Here is a 22,394-nt window from a genome sequence, read left to right as displayed (position 1 = left end):
ACTTGACCCAACAAGTGCACTCCCGGGCATTTATCCCAGAGAAAGAAACACTTACACAAAACCTGTACATGTATGTTCATAGCAGTTTTATTCGCGATAGCCCCAAACTGAAAACAACCCAGATGTTCCTCAAAGGATGAATAGTTAAACAAACCACGGGTATTCAGCAATAAAAGGGAATGAACTAGTTATACACACATGATACATGCAACAACTTGGATAATCTCCAGGGAATCATGCTGAGTGAATAAAGCAATTCCAAGGAGTCACATGCTGTATTATTCCATCTTTGAATGATTTCCACTCTGGAAATAACAAAAGTATAAAGATAAAGAACAGATTAGTAGCTGCCAGGGATGAGTGGGAGGGAGAGAAGTGTGGCTATAAAAAAGGCACTAGAGGGATCCTTGTAGTGATGGAAATGTCATGTATTTTGACTATCAATGTCAATATTCTGGTTGTGATACTGTACTAAAGTTTTACAATATGGTAATATTGGGGAAACTGAGTAAAGGGTACTCGGGCTCTCCACATTATTTCTTACAACTGCACGTGTACCTACTATTAGCTCAAAAAAAATTACTTAAAAAAGTAAAGTACGTCTTCTTTTGGCCAGTTATCACAAGTCTGGAAATTTGTCCTAGGAATATAATCCAAAAGAAAAAACTTTAGAAGGACCAGATGTTCACTACATTGGTATTTACAATAGGGAAAAGAAACTAAGTGTCCAAACAGGAACACAGGCAAATCATGACATAGCCACCTGAGAATTATGCAGTCATTTGATGCAGCAACAAAGAAATGTTATTTGAAAAAGGAGGATTCAAAATTGTGGTACAATATGAAACCTCTGTGAGGGGGGCTGGAACATATTACAAAACTTTTTATAGTTATTCTGTGTGAAATTCTAACAAATGTTTTCCCTCCCTCAAGCTATCTGTAATGTTTCGTGGCTTTTACTTAGTTTGGGGATGGAGAGAACAACAGCGAAGGGCATTTTTTTATGTTAAATTACAAATGTCGGAGTCACAAAAGTTCTTTGAATTTGTCCCTCCCAGTAGAACAAACTTCGTTTTTCAGGTGCCAGGACTGGAACAAGAGTGCATAGAAGGGCCCACAGTCACGAGCCCAGGACAGGTGCCCTTTAGGCACCCGGTTCATCCACTGCAGCTGCTCCAGCACTGTTCCCATCGCCCCGCCCAAGGACCCCACCAGGAGTCCGGGGAAGGCACCCCAGAACGAGGGCGAGGTCGCAGCCCGGAGCTGCAGTGACCACTCCAAGGTCACCTCCGAGCTGGGAGTCGAGGCTCGGCCCGGGCCAGCCCAGAGCTCCTCTACTCTGAGTCGGGGTCTCGCTCTCTGCCCCGCGTTCCCCGTCCCATCCCCAGCCTCGACCCCGAGGCTCCGCAGCGGCGAACCCCCACGTTGCGTCCTGGTTGCCCCCCGGCCCCCTGACCCTAAGCTGGGCACCTCCAACTCACGCCGCGGGCCAAGATCCCCCGAGCGCTGCACTGTGGCGCAACCTAGACCATACCCCTCTTCCTTTTTCGCCCTCTCAACCCAGCTTTTCCCGACTCCGGGAAGAACCGGGAAGAGAAGGCGGAGGGGACCGAGGCGCCGCCGGATAAATACTGTGGCCCGGCCCCGCCCACCGACCTCACTTCCGCCCGGCGGCAAGATGGCGGCGCCCGGGCCCTGCCACGCAGACTTCCGTCCGGCGCCGAGGCCTTGGGCTGGCTGCGGGTCGCCTCGAAGGTGAAGTCGGGACGCGCGTGTACGGAGCTGCAGCCTGCGTGCGCTGGGGTGCGTCGTTGCCTCGTGCCTGGCCGGGGGCCTGGGGAGAGGGCAAGCCAAAGGCTCTGGCTGGGGTGGTCCGGGAAGTCTCGCCACGTGGGAGGGGGAGGAGCTGAGACTCTGCCCGGGAACGAGCTGACCGGGGGGGGGGGGGGGGGGGGCCACGTGGCGGGGGGGGGGGGCCACGTGGGTGGGGTTCCGCCCGGGGTCCGTGAGTCCTTCTCCTGCAGTGACTTCGTTACTCCTTTTCCTCCTCTCGCAGGCAACATGTCGGAAGGAAACGGCGCGGGCGAGCCTAGCGCTCCGGGAGGGCCCCGACCCCTCCTTTCTGGGGCCCGGGGACTTATCGGGAGGAGGCCGGCGCCCCCCCTCACCCCGGGCCGCCTTCCCTCCATCCGCTCCAGGGACCTCACCCTCGGAGGAGTCAAAAAGGTACCCGATGGCACCTTTTTAAGAAAACCCAACCACCCTGAATTCCAGGCACCTGGGGGTTTGACTGATGTTCCCATAGCCCCTACCAAGTGCTAGGCGTGGTGTTGGGACTCAAGAATCTTGTCCTCAGAGTTCCTCCTGCAATCTCTGGGGAGCCTGCCCTACCTTCAAGTAAAGATACTGGATACAAGATGTTGACATGGCTCTCAGAGATGGCTGAAGAGCAGAGAATCCTACTTAGTTCACAAACAACTTGAGCAGTGTTTATTTCCTTTTTGTGTGTGTCTTAGATCTCTTTACAAAACCCATGAAAACCACGCAGACATAAACTTTGCCTGCAGTTTAAGAGAGTTCTGAATTTGCCCTGGATCCCAGTGTGCAGACTTCTTGTCCAAAGTATTATGAGTCTTAGGCGTGGTATTAGAGGCTCTGTGTTCTCTCCTATTATGTTTATGACTGTAGATGTAAAGGGTAGACCTTAAAGAGGGTGGGGAGGATGACAGAGCATAAAGCAGCCAGTTTTTGAAGACCTGAGTTTACCTTTGGAAGTTTTGGTGGCAGTCAAACCTGATCCTCTGTTTGTGAGTGCTGGCAGATCTGTCTTCCCTACTTGAGCCTTGCTGCTAGAGCTCTTTCCCTATGATACTGTCTGGTCTCTGTAGCAGTTTGAAGACAGTGGGTGAGATTAGGTAAATTCCTTTGCTGTTAGAAGTCTTGAGGGCTCTCTTTTAAGGGAGTAGAGGCTGAGGCTGCTATTTAAATGTTTTTGATGCCCCTTTCTTCTGTGTGTAACTCCACTGCCACCATGACATGACATTCCTCCTTTTCAAGCACATGTCCATTTCTGTAAATCTTTGACAACAGTGTGGAGTGTGCAGAAGAGAGCCATGTTGTTCTTCGTACATAGAAGATGCCCTTTGGCAGTTTTTATTTTCCTCTGTACTTTGGAATCAGAACTTACCAAATCAGTGACTCCTGTATTTTACTTTCAGAAAACCTTCACCCCAAATATCATCAGTCGGAAGATCAAGGAAGAGTAAGTAGCTAGGCCTTCTGAGTACTTGCCCCTTGTTTACCTGTTCTGTGTTTGGGTCTTTGGGGAAATAACTAGGTATGTGGCTCAAAAATGTAAATTTGTAGATTTAGTTCTTTTCAGTAGTGATTGTCAACCCTGGCTCCCAGGTGATTCTAATGTTCAAGCTTTAAAAAAATACTGATGCCTGGGAGTCCATCCCTAAAATTGTGATTTAACTTGTTTGCAATGAAACAGAGTGATTATCTTTTATAGCCAAAGTTGAGAGCCAGTAATTTGGGCAAAGATGTGTCAGGTTTCCCCTTAAATTCTTTCACATTGCAGCCTTCCTGCTTTCAATCAGTACCAAAAAATCCACATTTGGGGGCAATCTCTAATTCAACTCTTGAGTTATACTTCTGACATACAGTCTCAAACAGAAAGGTAATGTACAGTAAACCAAAAGGACTCTACCTCATAAAGGAAGTGAAAAAAGTGCTAGACTTAGGACTGGGTGTTCTGTGTCTCGTGATGTAGTCGTTGGCTCATAAACTCTCGTCTCAGGTGGAGCAAAGTGGTGTGGGAGAGTAGGACCAGTTCTCAGAGGCAGGTGAAGTGAGTGGTTTCCCTTAACCCATTCTCTTTTCCAGGCCCAAGGAAGAAGTAACTGTCAAGAAGGAGAAACGTGAAAGGGATAGAGACCGACAGCGCGAGGGCCATGGACGGGGCCGGGGGCGCCCAGAAGTGATCCAGTCCCACTCTATCTTTGAGCAGGGCCCAGCTGAAATGATGAAGAAAAAGGGTACAATGCTGCCGGGGCTCTGGGAGGAAGGAATCGGTGGATTTTAGTTCAGGCTGCCCAGGAGAAGGGCAAGGACGGTGACATTCCCCTGCTTGCTCCCAGTTTAGTGTTCCTTGGTGTTGGTCCCTCCCTTACTCCTGGTGACCTGGGTGGTTTCCCACAGGGAACTGGGATAAGACCGTGGATATGTCGGACATGGGGCCCTCTCATATCATCAACATCAAAAAGGAGAAGAGGGAGACAGATGAAGAAACAAAACAGATCCTGCGCATGCTGGAGAAGGATGATGTAGGTACCAGCAGGCTGGGGGGAGGGGGCTTCTTTGTGTGATGAAAAGTGCTTCCAGGGAACCAGGTCCGTGGAAGCAGAGCTCTCAGATGTCCCGAGAGCCTGGTGAGCAGCAGGAATCTTCGATTAGAAAAGGACTAAGGTGGATGGCACTCCAGGTACATGTGTATGCTGGCCCCACCATGTGATCCCTGACTTTTCTTTGGCAGTTCATCGATGACCCTGGGCTGAGGAATGACACTCGAAATATGCCTGTGCAGCTGCCACTGGCTCACTCGGGCTGGCTTTTTAAGGAAGAGAATGAAGAACCAGATGTTAAACCTTGGCTGGCTGGCCCTAAGGAAGAGGACATGGAGGTGGATGTGCCTGCTGTGAAAGGTACTCTGTGTCAGTCAACATCTTTTTTTTTTTTGCTGCATTGGGTCTTCATTGCTGCGCATGGGCTTTTTCTTTAGTTGTGGTGAGTGGAGGGTCTCGTCTTCATTGTGGAGCATGGGCTCTAGGTGCTTAGCCTTCAGTAGTTGCAGCACACAGGCTCAGTAGTTGCGGCACACGGGCTTAGTTGCTCCGTGGCCTGTGGGATCTTCCCAGACTGGGGATGGAACCCGTGTCCCCTGCCTTGGCAGGCGGATTCTTAACCACGGCGCCACCAGGGAGGCCCCTCAGTTAAGGTCTTGTCTCCTCTTCTCTGGCTGGGCCCCAGGAGTGAGCTTCCCAGACTGCTGCCATTAAGCCGGTCCCCTCCCCACGCCACAGGACCTGAGCACTCTCAGCGGGTTCATGCTGACGGGGGTCGGTGGGCCCCGCCTCAGCTACCCCTTTTTAAGTAAGTCACATACCTCCTGGGTCCCTCTTTGTAGGTAGAGTTTCCCTCTGGCTTCCTGACTGAGGGACAGTGGAGCGTACCGGGCTGAAGGAATAGGGGCAGTGAGATGGCGTGGGGGGGCAGTGGCCATGACAGCCCTTCCATTTCTGTTATCTCGGACAGTGAAAGAGGAGCCACGAGATGAGGAGGAGGAGGCCAAGATGAAGGCTCCTCCCAGAGCAGCCAGGAAGACCCCGGGCCTCCCGAAGGACGTATCTGTGGCAGAGCTGCTCAGGGAGCTGAGCCTCACGCAGGAAGAAGAGCTGCTGTTCCTGCAGCTGCCAGACTCGCTCCCCGGCCAGCCTCCCACTCAGGACATCAAGCCTATCAAGACAGAGGTGCAGAGTGAGGACGGACAGATGGTGATGATAAAGCAGGAGAAAGACCGGGTATGGTCACGAATGAGTTCTGTGAATTTGCAGGGGACCAGGAGGGAAAATGGCCACCTGTAGGGGGAAGCAAAAGTGTGCTGCCTACGTGGAATTTCGAAAATAGTATGCATTTGGTCTTTCTACCTGCGAGGGGCTTGGGGCTTTATACTTCAGCCCCAATTGTATGTGTGTTTTGTTTTTCACAATGAAGTATTTTGAACATATACAAATGAGAGAACGTAAACTCCCATGTACTGTCACCCAGGTTCAGCAGTTACTGATATCTTCTCCATTTATTTGTGTTTGCTGTGGTTTGGTTTTGGTGTGTTTTATTTTGTTGTTTGACCCGTGGCAGGCAGCCCCAGGAAAAGGCCCTCTCTGGGGAGTTCATTCTAACCTTGGCTGCTGATGCCTTCCTTTGGGAAAGGGTTCCTTCATGAAGGATGGAGGAAACGGCTCCTTACCCAGTTTTCACCGCCTGATTGTCTTCACAGGAGGCCAGGCTGGCAGAGAATGCTTGTACCCTGACTGACCTGACAGAGGGTCAGGTTGGCAAGCTGCTCATCCGCAAGTCTGGGAAGGTGCAGCTCCTCCTGGGCAAGGTGACTCTGGACGTGACGATGGGGACCACCTGTTCTTTCCTGCAGGTAAGAGCCCGCCGGGTTGGGACGGAGGCTCTTCAGGATGTTGAGGAGTGTTAAGGACTTGGTGCTGAATACGGGGGAAGGGTTCTTGGGATTATCACATTAAAATCACAGGACTGAGTGAGGCTATACAGTTTTGGTTCTCACGTCCGTCTGTGTTGATTGGCAGGAGCTGGTGTCCGTGGGCCTTGGAGACAGTAGGACGGGTGACATGACAGTCCTGGGACACGTAAAGCACAAACTTGTATGTTCTCCCAATTTTGAATCCCTGTTGGATCACAAACACCGGTAAAGTGGCAGATGGAGGGCGATGGAGACTGTGCCCACGGCTGTTGCCTGCTCCAGACGTTTTGTTCTCAAATCTGTTCGACCCAGAAGGGGCCTGTTTAGCCCACCCACTCCAGCCATTGTCCCAGTTTTCCCCACGTGGCTCCTTCCTGCAGCAGCTGTGAATGGCGCGATGACCTTCCCACAGCACAGAAGCAGCACACTCTTGCTGCTGGGGGGCTTGTCCCTGCTGTTTATTTTTATATTTATGTCCTTGCTGTTCAACTGACTGCATCCTCCCCAGGTGGAGAGGGTAGGTCTGGGAAAGGACAGGCTCCTTCTTGGTTCTCAGGGTGGGAAATGTAAGGACAGCTGCTGCCACTTCTACTCCCTCCTTCCTCACACGAGGTGGTGCCGGAGAGAGAGCCGGGACTTCTCGAATCTGAGACTCAACCCCAGCTCTGTCCACTACTAACTGTGTGATTGGACAAACTACCTAACCTTTCTGAGCCTCGTACTCCTCATCTGACAGACATGAGGACGGTACCTACCTCACAGGGTTGGCGTGAGGATGCAGTAGAATATTGCCGATGAAAACTTGCACAAGGCCAGACATACAGAGTAGGCACTCAATAAATGTTAGTTTAGTTTCCCTTCGACTGAATCTGTTTTCAAACAAAAGAGATTCTAAGAATCTCAGATAAAGTGAGTGGAGCTGCTTCCTCCCACATTCTTACTCTGTATCCCATCCTCCCTGGCCTGATGGTCTGAGGTTTGGGTTTGGTCCCTTCTATGCCCTTTTCTCCTGAGCACTCTTAGGCAAGTGCTTCCTGTTCATTGCTGTGAGGCCCTAGCTTTAGGTGCCATCAGAAGTGACGAAGTCAGAGACTCACTCCTCCCGGTGCCCTACAGATGCCTTGGGGTGACACGATGGTCCCAGGTCTTATCCCCCCCCCCACCCTCACCCCTGCGCTTAAGTAGCAGCTACTCTTCCAGCTCCACTTAAATATTTCTCAGAAGAAACCTGTGACCACTCCTAGAGAGTTATCACCACACCAAGTCAAATACTGCTGGAAAACAACCCTGGATGAGATAGGAAATAGAGATTTATTGAATAATGGCCTCACTTTGAATATGAGAGCTCCCCCTCTATGTCCTGTCCTGGCGTCAGCTTGGATTCCACTCCCACTGGCTGCGCTGGCCTTGTTGCTCATTGGTCTGCGGTCTCATTGCTCTCAGCAGCTCCTCACACTCCTGACCCTTCCAGTGTGTGGTCCCCGAGGAGCAGCTTTTCTTTCCTCGTCCCTCGTCTGCAGGGCGGGGTGGGGGCGACACCTCGGAGGTTGGGGAGAGCCTCTTGCTGCGGTGTCTGTGGTCGTCAGACACCAGAGACGCAGCTCCCTTTCCTGTGAGCTTAGCAGATCGCCTTTGGGACAGGTGTGAACCGCATGGCTCCGTGAGAAATGCCTCCTCTTGATTTGGTGGCCCCAGAGGGTTTGCAGGGCTGTGCCTTCCTTTAGTCTCGCCTTATTTCTCTTCCTTGAGCCCTTTTTTACTCATCTCCACTGGAGCCTCTCCTCCACGGAGCCCCTCAGGCTCCCCAGCCAGCAGCTGGGGGTGGGCCTGACCACGCAGGCCCCACATCTCCCCTTCTGTAGCTAAGAGCTCACATGAGCTCTGTTGGATGGTGCTGTTCTGGTCTCTATTCTCACTGTGGAGGACAGGGGAGCAGAAAAGGTCTTGAGATGTGTGCCATGGACGTCCTGTTTGGTCTGATGCTGAGCTTTGATGAATCAGCTCCTTTTTTTGTTTTCTGGGCTTCCGTGTTTGCTGCTTCTCCTTTTCCATAGCTAGTGCCCTGCCAGTGAGTCTCCACTGTGATCCTCTCTTTCACTTGCTTTCTTTGGTTCAAAAACACTCTTCTGTTTTCCAGGCTAACTCAGAGGCCCTGCCTCGTTAGGTGTTTGGTGTCTTGCAGTCTTTAGTTCTTTGACTCTCCCATGGAATCTTGAGGAAGAGCATGTACCACTTTAACCTTCACCACTTCGCCATTTCAAGTATCTTGGGGATTGACCGTTACGACCCTGCATCAGAGTCCCCACAGCCTGTCTCTGCATTTCTGATACACAGATTGGACGTCGTCAGTGGAAGTGTGGGCGAAAGACAAGGCAAGTCTACTTTCTTGGCCAACCCTCCAAAGCATACATTTCTACCAACAAATAAATGCAAATAACAGGAGTAAAAAGCCCAAAGCCAAATTCATGTATGAGTGCAAATGGATGCAAATTTATTACTACCTGCATCTGTGTGTATGCATTTTGTTAAGACACCGAAAACGAACTATACACTTGTCCGTTTCTTAACTCCATGATTAAGTGACAGAGTGTGGGCCTTAGAGTCAGGATGGGGTTTGAATGTTAATTCCACCCGTATAACTTTGGGGAAAATCAGTTATCTTCCCTAAGCTCAGTTTTATTCATCTTCTGTAAAAATGAGATAATAGTAGCTTTTTAATAGGGTTGCTTTTACATTACAGCGGATATAAAGTATATCATGTCAGACAGAAAAATGCTTCTGTCAGGACGTGAGCAGCACAAATAACAGAAAACTAGACTGACATTGATGTAAGCCGTAAGGATGTTTAGTTGTGTCATGTAACGGGCAGTCTGGAGAGAGATGGTTCCAGAGTTGGGTGGCAGCCACAACATCAGGATTTTCTTGGATGCATTTGTTCTGCCCTCCTTGGTATTACAAAGTGGCTATAAAACACTGCCTCATTTCTTCAAATGACAGTGTCCAGAGCCAAAGCAGGAAGCAAAGTAGACAGCAGTAAAGGAACCTTCTCCTCATCCCTCTCGGATCAGGGAGGAGTATCCTTCAGAGCCCGAAGAGACTTGCCCCTGTCTCTCTGATAGAGCGGACCACACACCCAGCCTTGGATGGGCACTGGCAGAGAGGGATGGGTGGACCAGTTTGCCCCCTGGCATTGATGTCTTGTTGCCTGTGAGACAGGGTTTTGTTAGCAGGGAAGAAACAGGAACGGCAGTTAGGTTGAGACAGTCCATGATTAAAAAATACAGTCTGTTGTAGTAAACCCAAACTATATCTAGGTAGAGTTTTTTGATGTTCGATTACCTTTTATTCCAAATAATCCAGTTTTAACATTTTAGTGCATTCTTTCAGACTACAAAATTGTATGTTATATGTAATAATATAAACGTGCTGTTTTATCACGTTTCATCTCACTCATAAATACAGTACCTCCATGTTAATAATAAGCATCTTGTGCTTCAGATACTTCTGATCTAGCTGAAAATACCAGAGACAGCGCCCTTTAATCCTCCCAGACTTACCCATGTGATCCAATTGATCACTCACACTTGGCTATTTAAAGGAAAAGAGGTTTTATTTCTTAGGTATAGTCAGAGTGAAAAAAGTGACATCCATCACTTATTCATCCGACCCCCATCCACGTGCAGGATACTTACACAGTTGGGGCATGCCCCTCTTAAGATAGCTACAGCTGTGGTGACAGATGCAGTGTTGACAACTGCTCTTGGACTGGTTCAGCTGCCAGAGTTCTACTGATGGGGGGGTCAGGACTGAAGTGAGGTTAGGTCTCAAAGGGCCTCATGTGAAAAAATAAGAGATAGAATGCCAACTCTAGGAACCCCTCTGTGTGGCAAACTTCTGACTCAGCTCTTCAGAAGCATTTCTTCTGTCCCCTTCCATTGGAGCAGTCACTGATCCAGCTCCCTGAAAGCTGAGGCAGAGGTTGGATTTCCTTCTATTTGTCTTATTTACATTTAAGACCCAGTCAGTCGGGAAAAATGCAGTCTTGATCATCATTGGCCCAATGATCTTATCTTGTGTACCTTTCAGGATTTAGTGGAGAAATAGAAACCATTCTAGGTACTCTAAGCAGAAAAGTTTAATATGGAAAAATGAGTATTTTTAGACTCATCAGAAAGCTGGAGGAGTGGAGCCATAAGGTGAGCCTCCAGGAATCAGAACCCTAGAGAACTGATCCACCATGAGAGCTAACAACCTCTGCTAGAATCAGGAAGGCGGAGGACCAGGATAGAGCTGTGAGTTTCAGAACACGCTGCATGGCTGCAATCCAGGGATCAGGAAATGACCCCAGTCTCAGCTGCCTGGAGAACCACAGAGCTAAAGGTCGCACCCTGGAACACCTGAAGAGAACCGCCCAGGTACTCAGTGCCCTCTGTGCTAGATACAGTTCTAGCTTAGTATTCATCAGTGACAAAACAGAAAGGTCTCTGTCCTGGTGGAACTTGCATTCTAGTGAGGGAGATAGACAATAAGCATAAGTAAGTTACATAGTATTTAGAAGGTGATGAGTGCTTGGAAATTTTTTTTTTAAGGATAAGGGGAGTCTATGGGTGGTAGTGTCACAGTTAGTAGGGTAGGCCTCGTTGAGAAAAATATTTGAAGTGAACCAGCAGGATCAGTAGGTGGTGGGGATGGCTGGGAGCTGAGGAGGGACAGTATCAGGCGTGGGGAGGGCAGCCCCGGTCCTACAGGGCTTTGAGGCCATTGTAAGGACTTTGGCTGTATTCTAAGGAAATGGTTAGCTGTCGCAAGTGTCTCTTAGGTTTCAAAAGGCTCGTGTTAGCTGCTGGGTTGAGGCAAGGGTGGAAGCAGAGGCACCAATTTGGAGGCTGCTACGTTAACCCAGGCAACAGATGGCAGTGGCTTGGCCCAGGGTTAACAGTGGAGATGTTGGAACGTGGTTGGATGCTAGATACTATTCCAAAGGTGGAGCCACCTCGACCTGCTGATAGAGTAGGTGTGGGGTGTGAGAGAGAAGAATCAAACAGCCAAAGCAGTAGGAAGGTGGCCTGTACTTCCACCTTTCAAATCCCGATTGGTAGAACCTAAGTCGCACCCAGAACCCTAGCACAAGAGATTTTAGGAAATGTAGCATCCCTTTTCTAGCCCCAGTAATCCAGGCTGGCACTCTATAGTGGTGGTTGATGTGTGCTGGTCTACCATATTCACCAGAGTTGGCTTAATGATCCTGAATTTAAAGGTGAAGCTTTCTGTGATCATGTCATACTGCCAATACAAAGTTCTCTCTGATTCATTCCCTCAAAACGGTATATTCCAAATGAAAACACCATACCTAAGACTTGACTATACGCAGTTTGACTCTCACACATTTCCCCAGGGCAAGATAATACAGGAATCCTTTTGGAAACAGCTCTTACACTGTATAACATAATGTTAATGGCTACGTTAGAATGCATCTTTGGACTATCAAAATTCATCCAAATATTCCCTGATTTCTGGACAATTTTAGTTTTTCCAATTTTCCACTATTTTTAAAAAAAATGATGTGATAAACAATTTTGTAGTTAAATTGTTGCTGATATCATTATTTTCTTAGGATTTTTAATTAAAAGTGGCTTTTTTGACATTAGAAGTGTCAAATTCTATGCCATCTTTAAGGCTTTTGGTAGATAGCACCCTCCAGAATGCTTGCACCTGTCTACATGCCCATCAACAGTGTGCAAGAGTTGCTTGCGTATTTGTAAAAATTAAACGTATAATCAAGATTCTGTTTTCAAACTATATAAACGTAAGAAGATGCTGAGTAGAAACCTGACCTGTACTTAACTGACCCTCAAGGTAGAAAACTAATGTTTTCTCTCTTACCTCCGTCAGATGTGAAAGGGGTTGATGTGTGAAGAACACACTGCTCCCACGGTTGGATTATATGCTTTCCAAAAGTCAGTTGTATTTTTCCCAAGCTTTTTTTTTTTTGCCAGTTGTGTTCACTGTTGTAATTACATAATTCAATTAAACATGATATAAACTAATAAAATATGAAGGTTAGAAGGAAGTATTTCTGATGAAAATAAAGAACATAATTTAATTGAGTATAAACTGATGAAATGTAAGTGCTAAAAGAAAGTTCTTATTTCTGTGGAAACTAAGGTAAATGCTTTGGAAAGACAATTAACGTGAGTCACTAAATACTCCCATTGAATTCAGTTTAGGCAAGGTAAATGTAAAGGTAGGGGAGGAGTCGTATCATCTAGAGTAACTCTGCATTCACATTTCTGCACAAGTGCTCTCGTGCTTTGACCTCACATTCTGCTTTTGGAGAAATCACAGCTGTGGTCTTAGCAGTGCATTGGGGGTGTGTGTAGTTTTCATGGAATGCTAATCAGTGGACCCATACTCTAAGGGAGGACTTGTCCATACACCAAAAGGGAAGAATGTCCATTTATGAATGTTAAGTTAAAATATTTAAAATAGATGCATTTCCTGTATTAAAAGTTTCTCCCCAAATATCAGTTAAGATTAGGTTCAGCTGAGAGAAATAGAGCCCCAAAATAACAGTGGTTTAACCAAATAGAATTTTGCTCTCGTAAAAATCTAAAGATGCACAGTCTGAGCTGGTATGGCGGTTCTGCTCCATGGAGCCCCAGGGGTCTTCGGCTCCTTCCAGCTTACCTTCCCGTGGTGTCTAGGGTGTGGCTTTTATCCTCAACTTTTAAATTGAAACCAGAGCTCTGTTCATTGCATCCCCACCCCAGGCAGCCAGATGAATGAAAGGTTTACATACTTCCCCATCCCCCCACCCCTTGCCAAATGACAGGGCATGTATTCAGTATTATATCGTCTTTAAAGAAGGCGCCTAAGAGCTGTGCCATAACGTTTATGGTTACAGTTGACCCTTGAACAACACAGGTTTGAACTGTATGGATTCGCTTATACTCGGATAGGGAGGGGACTTAAACTGATAGTAAGGGACTTGAGCATCCATGGAGTTAGATGTCAGCAGGGGGTCCGGGAACCAATCCCCTGAGGATATGGAGGGGTGACTGATCACAGTGTTGTCCAGAGAGTAGTCACATACTCACCCTTGGCCTCCAAGGAGGCTGTGAAATGTGGTCTTTATCTGGAATGAGCATGTACCCTCCTAAAAATCAAGATTCATTATCATGGAAGAAGGAAACAGTGGATACTGAGAAATAACCAGCAGGCTCTGTTACATCTCTTTCACTTTAAGAATAACTGAACAGGACTTCCCTGGTGGTGCAGTGGTTAAGAATCCACCTGCCAGTGCATGGAACACGAGTTCAATCCCTGGTCTGGGAAGATTCCCCATGCTACAGAGCAACTAAGCCTGTGCGCCACAACTACTGAGCCTGTACACCTAGAGCGTGTGCTCCGCAACAAGAGAAGCCACTGCAGTGAGAAGCTGCACACCACAACGAAGAGTAGCCCCTGCTCACCACAACTAGAGAAGACCCACGCCCAGCAACAAAGACCCAATGCAGCCAAAAATAAATTTATTTAAAGAAAAAAAGAATAACTGAACATCTACTGGTCCCAATCATGACAGAGAAGTGTTTCCAATTTACATCACTTGTGTAAGCAAACCCTCAACTGCCAGTACAGATATTGTGTGCTGTTATAACCACTTCCTTGCATACACTCTTAGTGCCCTTGCCCCTCTCTCCTGTTTTACTCATAGGACAATAGCCCGCTTCTGGGTAAATATACATCTCTGCCTACTCTGATCTCTCCTGAAAGCTTAACCCTGGCTGGAGAAGCACCGGACACCAAACTGAATCATCTCACTTTAAGACCAATAATCTAGTACATTGTCTTTGTCCATTTACTCCTCCCACTTCCCAGAGAGTACTCTGTTGTCAAACCTCCAACACCTTTCCTCACTCTCATCCAGTTACCCAGCTTCTTATCGCATAAAGAAAATGGAAGCAGTCGGAGAGAACACTACGTGTTCCCACTACTGCATCTGTCAGTCTCTTTGCAGCTGTGTCCAGGTGCAGAGTCTTGCCTCCTGTTACTATGGATGAACTGTCTGCCCTCCTCCCAGAGATCAGACCCTTCACAGGAGCCCTAGATTCCATCCCTCTTACTTAAAGGTTATTGTTCCAACAACCCCTACACACACATATCTGCTTCCATCTGTTAGGTCAGTCTCACACGATCCAAATAGGCTCTTAGGGATCCATCTTGAAAACAAATCTTCCTTCCAGGTTGCATTCATTTCCAACTATCAGCTCTTTTCTCTGCTTCCCTTTGCAGCAAAGCTTCTTGAAAGAGTTGTGTTTGTTTATCTCCGCTTTCTCTCATCCGTTCTCTCTTGAACCCAGTCCAATCTGCCCTCACTACTCCTCCCAACAGTTCTCAAGTTCACCAGTGCTGAACTCAGTAGTAAACTTGCCATCCTTATTTTACTGAATCTGTTATCACATTTGACACAGTTGATCACTCCTCCCTTCCTTAAAAAACTTTCCTTCCTTGGCTTCAGGGACACTATCCTAACTGTTCTTGCCTCGCTGGATGTGCTCCCCATCTCCTTTCCTGGTACCTCCGCATCCAGCCTTAGAGCATTTCTCTTGCCGGTCCACTCATTTCCTCAGCCATCTCACCTAGAATCACGACTCTGAAGTCTCCATGCCTATGACTCCCAATTTATTATCTGCAGCTGGGACCTCTCTCCAGTCTCCCAACCTTATATCCAACTGCCACTCCTTCATCTCTTCTTGTATGTCTAGTAGGCAGTTCACCCCAACTACCAATTTTGGGAAGTACAGGGACCAAGAAACATAACCCATGAGAGTTCCATCAGCAAAACCTTGAGTGTATGGGAAAAATGACTCAGGTTCTTCAACAAATTGTAAGGGAAAAAAAGAAGAATGAAGGAGGAACCTACAGATAAATAGAGATTTAGAAGATAATGTCAGTTGCAATGTATGTCTTATTTGTATTATTTTTATTTTTATCTTTTTATATTTATTTGATCGAAGCATAGTTGATTTACAATGTTGCGTTAGTTTCTAATATGTAGTAAAATGATTCAGTGTTATATATATGTATGTATATATATACACACACATTCTTTTTCATATTCTTTCCCATTATGGTCTATTACAGAATATTGAACATAGTTCCCTGTGCTATATAGTAGGGCCTTGTTGTTTATCCATTCTATATATAATAGTTTGCATCTGTTAATCCCAAACTCCTAATTCATCCCTCTCCCAGCCCCATCCCTTGGCAACCACAAGTCTGTTCTCTATGTCTTTGAGTCTGTTTCTGTTTCATAGATAAGTTCATTTGTGTCATATTTTAGATTCCACATGTAAGTGATATCATATGGTATTTCTTTTTTTGTCTTACTTCACTTAGTATGATAATCTCTAGGTCCATCCATGTTGCTGCAAATGGCATTATTTGTATGAACCTTACTTGAATAGCAATTCTGAGAACTGCAAAGAATCTCAGCATGAAGACTCCATTCAGCCCCCTGCACTGGGAATTCCCTAGTGGTCCAGTGGTTAGGACACTGTGCTTACATTGCAGGGGGCATGGGTTTGAAGCTGTGTGGGGCAACCAAACCAAACCAAACAAACAAAAACCCCTGCAGTAAGAGTCTTGACCAAACTTTAACATGGTCCTAGCAGCTTAAGGCCTTGACTCTGGGACCACCCAGGCCCTTTTGAGTTCTGTTTGGAAAAGCTCAGAGCTATCAAAAAAACTTGTTGTGTCAAAAAAATTTGCTGGTTGTTTTGGCTAACACCTGACATTTAGTCCCCTGACCTCCCTTTATGAGAGCATTTACTCAATAAAGGCTTGTAATTGTGAATCCTTCCTCTGTCCCTTTGAGATAATATATGTCTTCTACAACTGCGGAGTGCTTTGTCTCAAGGACCTGAAAGCCATGAGATGTAATTATCTCATGGAAGGAGAGGGCTTCTGTCGCCCAGTCTCTGGGAGAATAGAATCCTAACTTCCATAATACACAGCAGACACTGCTGACCTAATCACATTTACAGCGACCAACGCTTTGTAATTTTTCACCCGAGTCCCTGTCCCCGTTCTCCCTTTACAATGCTTCTTTGCAAGTCAGGATGGAGCTCAGCTTTTTTGCCAACTGTCAGTAGTTACTGAATAAAATCTCTTTTCACCATATAAACTAATAGCTGGCTTTGTTTACCTTTGAAATTTTTAACACATTTAAAAAAAAAAACCATGAGGCAATCAGGAATGTTGGTATATTGACTAGATATTTGGTGATATTATTATTGTTCATTTTTTTGGTATGATAATGGTATTGTGGTTATATTTTCAAAATAATCATTTGAAAAAATCTATTCTGAATGTTATCACTTCTTACTACTTCCAGGATTATTACTCTTGACCAAACTAACATCCTCTCTTATGGAATTTTTTACAGTTGCCTCTTAAATGATCTGCCTGCTTCTATACCCTCATGCCTACACCCCGCCCCCTCACACCACCAGTGCATTCTCAGCACACCAGCCAGAGACATCCTGGTAAAATATGCCATATTGTGCCACTTCCCATCTCATTCAGAGTAAAAGCCAAGTCTGTTCAAATTATAAAAGCTCATGGGATCCTCCTATGATCCCTGTGACCGCATGTCCAGCTCTCCTGGGTCATTCCACTCCAGCCATTTCTTACATAACAGAGAAGGCAGGCTCCAGCTTCAGGGGTTTTGCATTATCTTCCCTCTGCCTAGAACCCACCTTCCCAGAGACCTTCATGTCTTGTTTCCTCATTCCCTTCAGGTCTCTGAAATTCTCCCTGACCATCCTGCATAAATTAGGAAAGTTCCATTCCTGACACTCCTTTTGCCTCTTTCCTTGCTCTTTTTTTCCATAGCATTTATCACCATCTGACATGTTATCTATTTCCTTTTTTTGTCTGATATTCCCACTGGAACATAAGCTATGAGAGACTGTTTTGTTCATGACTGCATCTCCAGAACTTAAAATAGTGCCTTGTACATAATAAACAACAAATACATGTTAGTTGAAAGAATGAAGGAATGACTCCTATTGTGTGAAGGCTGTGCGTGCTAAAGCATTGATAACCGCATTTCTGAGCAAGTGCAAAAAAAGACTTTTGAAGTCTCCTAGGTTTCCTCCCAAGGGAAGAATTATCTTCACTTTTCCAGGGAGAAGAAAGGAGCTGGCCAACCTTGTGGGCAGGACTTTGGGCCAATTCAATGGAGTGTCCTCCTGTCTTCTGCTCCTGATTGTAATTGGCATTGGTGTTTTCCATGAACTTCCTGCAAATGCTCATAAACACGAGAAGGGGTGATACCTGTGGGGAGCTGCTGCCTGTAGAGAGGTGCTAGTATTTTTGGAACCCCACCACCCTATGATCCCTTTGAGCTAAAAATCTTTCTGATTGATCCTTTTTCTGATCAGAACATTTGGGAGGCAGAGGGAGGCAGCCTCTACCAGGAGGCATCCACTGATGAGATTTTTTTCCCCCCTAATGATGCTAAGAGGTATGCTTCTTTTGAAAAGCATCTCTTACCTTATTCTTGGGTTCTTGTCAAAACTGAACACCCGAGAGTTTTAAAACAAACACCCACAGGGGCCTTGTGACTGATATTTTGAGGGGTAGGTTAACTCGGACTCAGTAACCAGCAATGTGGGGAGGTCCCAACAAGTCTCTCTTGTCAGATAGGGATGGTATATCTAGGTCTCCAGCTGGCCTGGCCCCAGTGGCGTTTTCAGCTTTACATGACAAACAGGCAGCCGTCTCTTTGGGGGCAATGTTATTCTCCACTCTTCAGGCTGAAGCAAAGCCCCTTGCTTGGTGGGGCTCTCATTCCACTGTGGTTCTTCTAAATGCCTGGGTCTGGTTCGCTGGTGGTTTGGCTAAGCTGAAACCCATGGCGTCCTCTGGGCGGGTACCGTGCTGTGGCTGTTCAGCATCTCCTCCAGCTCCATGGAACAGAAGACAGATGTTGTCGCTCTGCTCGGTAGGCAGAGCTCGAAGCTGTCCTCGCAGCTCCAGCCTGTACTCCTTGGTGAAGCTTGTTATATTTTTGCTGAGTCTTGTTTGCACTGTTGACAATGGCCTAGCTGTTTGGTCTGCCACTTGGAGAACTACAGACTGGCAGATTAAAGACTTCCCTCTTTGGGGCCACCAACCATGGAAAAAAATTGTGGCTGCTAATGGAACCATCCGGGTTACTCCTATAGGTGCCCATGGTGCAGGCCCATTCTCTGATGAGACCGACTGGAATTAAGCTGTGGATTGAGCCTGCACTGCCCAGACAGCCACCCTTGCTGCCTGGACCAGACATGGAACATACTCAGCACCATAGACTGGGCACCGGGTAAAGGACTGTATGTTTCAGATGCCCCAGCTCCTACTGCATGCTGGGCCTGCACCTCCTAATAAAAGTTGAACTGTTAGTCTCGGTGAGGGAGGCCCATTGCATGGGGCAAAGCCATCGAACCTATGCCCCACTCCTGGGGTTCACCACTGTCGACAGTTTTTCAGGTTGCAGTGTTGCTGTCTCAGTCCAATCCGCTGACTGGCTCTGCTCTGGCCAGAGCCAGACCGTTGTGGCCCTTGAAACTAATCTTTGCTGTATTTCTGGCTTTCCAGACAGTTGCAGTCTGATGATGATGCATCTTTGATCACAATGGGCTTTCAAGGCACTCAGGTATTTGATGGACTTTCTGCACAGGCCACCATGCACAGGCCACCATTCACAGGCACCTGGGCTTGTTAAGCATTGGAAGAGCCGCTTAAAAAATCAACTCAAAGGGATTTCTGTCCCTCCTCCTGATCTGTGTGCGTTAACAAGGCAGTGTGGTCACTAACTACGACTCTTCTTAGAAATTGATCTTTTCTTCTTGGCCACTTCCTGGGTACTAATCAGGATGAAAAGGTGGAGTGTTACGCAGACCTGTTTTGAGAATTTGGGATTCCCTTTTAGGTCCAATGTTTCTTTCTTTCTCCTAATGGCAACCCCAGCAGGCCTGATTGCTTCACCCTCTAGTGCCTGCCCAGCGAAAAGAAAGACCTAGGGAATTCAAACTTAAAGCTAAGTTTTTTAAAAAAATATTAACTCTTTGTGCAACTTGTGGATTGCACATTCACACTACTGAGGAATATCACGTGTGACAGTTTGATATTGAAGTTTTCCCCAAGAATTTTGTCCCTGAAACTGAATGATAATTCTGTATTAGACTCATAGTTCCCAAACTGTGTCCTGAGGCACCCTGGGGTGCCTTGGCAGCAAGCCCATGGAGCACCATGGAATATAGTTGGCCTTTGAACAAATGGGCTTGACCCAGATGGGTCCATGTGTATGTGGGTTTTTTTCCAACAGTAAATACTACAGTACTACACAATCTGTGGTTGGTTGAATCTGTGGTTGTGGAACCTCAGATACAGATGAACCACATATAGAGGAGGCTGACTGTGAATTACACGCAGATTTTTGACTGTGCAGAGGGTTGGTGCCCATAACCCCACACGTTGTTCAAGGGTCCACTGTATTTTAAATGTGCAAGGGAAACACAGTGATACTCAACATCTGTAGGAAATTGTGCAAAGTACTAGTACAAAGTAGATTATGATTGCAACATTACATTGTTTTCCTTTTGATAATGTCATATCTTTGCAAAGTTGGGTTTTCTACAGTTGCTGTGATAAAAAAAGCAAATACTGCACGAATATCAGTGTGGTACAGGAAATGAGTACGGTAATGCCCAATCTGATTCCAAGGTTTGAGAAGTTGTACAGCACCCAGCACAACCCAGGGAAGTAAATATGATTACAGTAGTTTCTCTTATCCTTGGGGGGATATGTTCCAAGTGGATGCCGGAAATCTAAGATCGTACTGAACTCTGTGTATACAATGGTTTTTTTCCTATACTAACAGGCAGGTAGGGTATACAGCATGGATACGCTGGACAAAGGGATGATTCACATCCTGGGTGGGTCAGAGCAGGGTGGTGTGAGATTTCATGACACTGCTCATTTAATGGTGCACAGTTTAAAACTTATGAATTGTTTATTTCTGGAATTCTCTGTTTAAGATTTTCAGCCAGCAGTTGCCAGAGGGTAACTGAAACTGTAGAAAGTGAAACTGTGGGTAAGGTGAGACTACTGTTCTTTAACATAGAGTAAAAGTTTATATTTTTCTTTCAATGTATATGTATTTTTTTCAGTTGGCTTCAAAACTGTGACAACACAAGTATGTATTAAGATAATTGGATCTGACAACTTAATAAATGGAATTTTTAGATATTTCTTTTGTTCTGAGTTGCTGTAAAAAATAAATGAGACACTAGGAGCACAACTGATTAAACTTTATTAAAAAATGCACTTGTTCCTTTTATACCTGATCCCTCTGAACAAAAGGTCTGGGTGTTGCAAATGGTTAATTTATAGTTATTGGAATGGGACCCAGTGGAGGGAGAGTAATGACTTGGGTACCAGGGAGGGACCACTTAGGTCCCTGGGATGGGGGCGTGGGACAGGGTCGGACACTGATGGTTTGTCTCTGGAAAATTGCCTCTGGAACTTCCTCAAAAAGGAAGACACCCTGATTCTCTCCAACTGTTGCAAGCCCTTTAAGTTGACCTGACTGCTGAGTTGGCCATCCTCTGCAAGGTGGTTGGACGGACCTTGATTTAATCACCGTTCTCTTTAATCTCAGCTGAGAGTCTATTAAAAACAGCAGGGCTTGGTCCTAGCTCCTGTCCTTTCCATGCAAAACACCCATTAGATCTCACCATCATTCATTCCCCTGGCCATTGCTGTCATTCCATTGGGTGGATGAGTGCCACTTGGCTTGTGGCAAAGAACTGTTCACCAAAGTCATGGTGACTTGCACTTCCTTCCTTTCATGCTTGCCTGCTCCGTTCTTTTCTTTTTTAATATTTATTTATTTATTTTTGGCTGCGTTGGATCTTAGTTGCGGCATGTGGGATCTTTCCTTGCGGCGCTTGGGCTCTTCGTTGCAGCACGCAGGCTTCTCTCTAGTTGTGGCACACGGGCTTAGTAGCCCCACAGCGTGTGGACTCTTAGTTCCCCAACCAGGGATTGAATCTGCATCTCCTGCATTGGAAGGTGGATTCTTAACCACTGGACCACCAGGGAAGCCAACTGCTCCATTCTTTTTAACCATTTGACTTTCAGTCTTTCTCTATTATTATGTTTTATGTCTATCTTTTCCTATTAAACACCATATAGGTGGGTTTTGTTTTTAAATCTAGTTTGTTAATCTTTGCCTTTTACCTGGAAAGTTCAGCCCAGTTATGTTTATTGTAATTATTAACACCACTAGATTTATTTTACCACTTATTTTGTGCTTTCTCTTTGTCCAGATTTTTCTGTGACTTATTTTTCTTCTTTCTTGCATTTTTTGTTTGGATTGATTTTTTCTCATTTTATTATCTTTCCCCTCTACTAATTGGAAAGATATGCATTTTATTTCTTTTTTAAAAATTTAAAAATAGAACAACCATATAATCCAGCAATTTGACTTCTGGGTATTTATCCAAAGAAAACAAAAACACTAACTCCAAAAGATAGATGTATGCACACCCGTGTTCATTGCAGCATTATTTAAATAGCCAAGATATGGAAACAACCTAAGCATCTATTGATGGATGAATGGATAAAGAAAATGTCACACACACACACACACACACACACACACACAGGACTATTACTTATTCATAAGAAAGGATGAAATCTTGCCATTTGCGACATGGATGGACCTTGAAGGCATCATGCTAAGTGAAATAAGTCAGAGAAGGACAAATACTGTATGACTTCACTTATATGTGGAATCTAAAAAACAAACAAAAACAAAAAAAACAAGCACATAGATAAAAAGAACACATTGGTGGTTGCCAGAGTTTAGGGGCAGGGAGGTGGGAGAAATGAGTAAATGGTGTCAAAAGGTATAAACGGGGCTTCCTAGGTGGCGCAGTGGTTGAGAATCTGCCTGCCAATGCAGGGGACACAGGTTTGATCCCTGCTCCAGGAAGATCCCACATGCCGTGGAGCAACTAAGCCCGTGTGCCACAACAATTGAGCCTGTGCTCTAGAGCCCGTGAGCCAC

At 46.1% G+C, this 22,394-nt stretch overlaps 1 protein-coding gene across 1 annotated transcript; it reads left to right on the top strand.

Annotated features, from left to right (window-relative positions):
• Nucleotides 1–1,666: 1,666 nt before the first annotated feature.
• POLR3D (RNA polymerase III subunit D) lies at nucleotides 1,667–20,567 on the top strand. Its single transcript, XM_057721108.1, has 9 exons — nucleotides 1,667–1,803; nucleotides 2,057–2,226; nucleotides 3,219–3,262; nucleotides 3,889–4,040; nucleotides 4,204–4,328; nucleotides 4,538–4,706; nucleotides 5,317–5,582; nucleotides 6,059–6,211; nucleotides 6,378–20,567. Exons 2-9 carry the CDS (start codon nucleotides 2,062–2,064, stop codon nucleotides 6,498–6,500), a joined length of 1,197 nt encoding a protein of 398 aa, XP_057577091.1. The 5' UTR covers nucleotides 1,667–1,803; nucleotides 2,057–2,061; the 3' UTR covers nucleotides 6,501–20,567.
• Nucleotides 20,568–22,394: the final 1,827 nt, after the last annotated feature.

The sequence above is a fragment of the Hippopotamus amphibius genome, chromosome 2 (genome assembly GCF_030028045.1).
Source record: "Hippopotamus amphibius kiboko isolate mHipAmp2 chromosome 2, mHipAmp2.hap2, whole genome shotgun sequence".
NCBI lineage: Eukaryota > Metazoa > Chordata > Mammalia > Artiodactyla > Hippopotamidae > Hippopotamus > Hippopotamus amphibius.
Note: the sequence above shows the minus strand (reverse complement) of the source record. Positions and strands in the feature narration are given on the sequence as shown.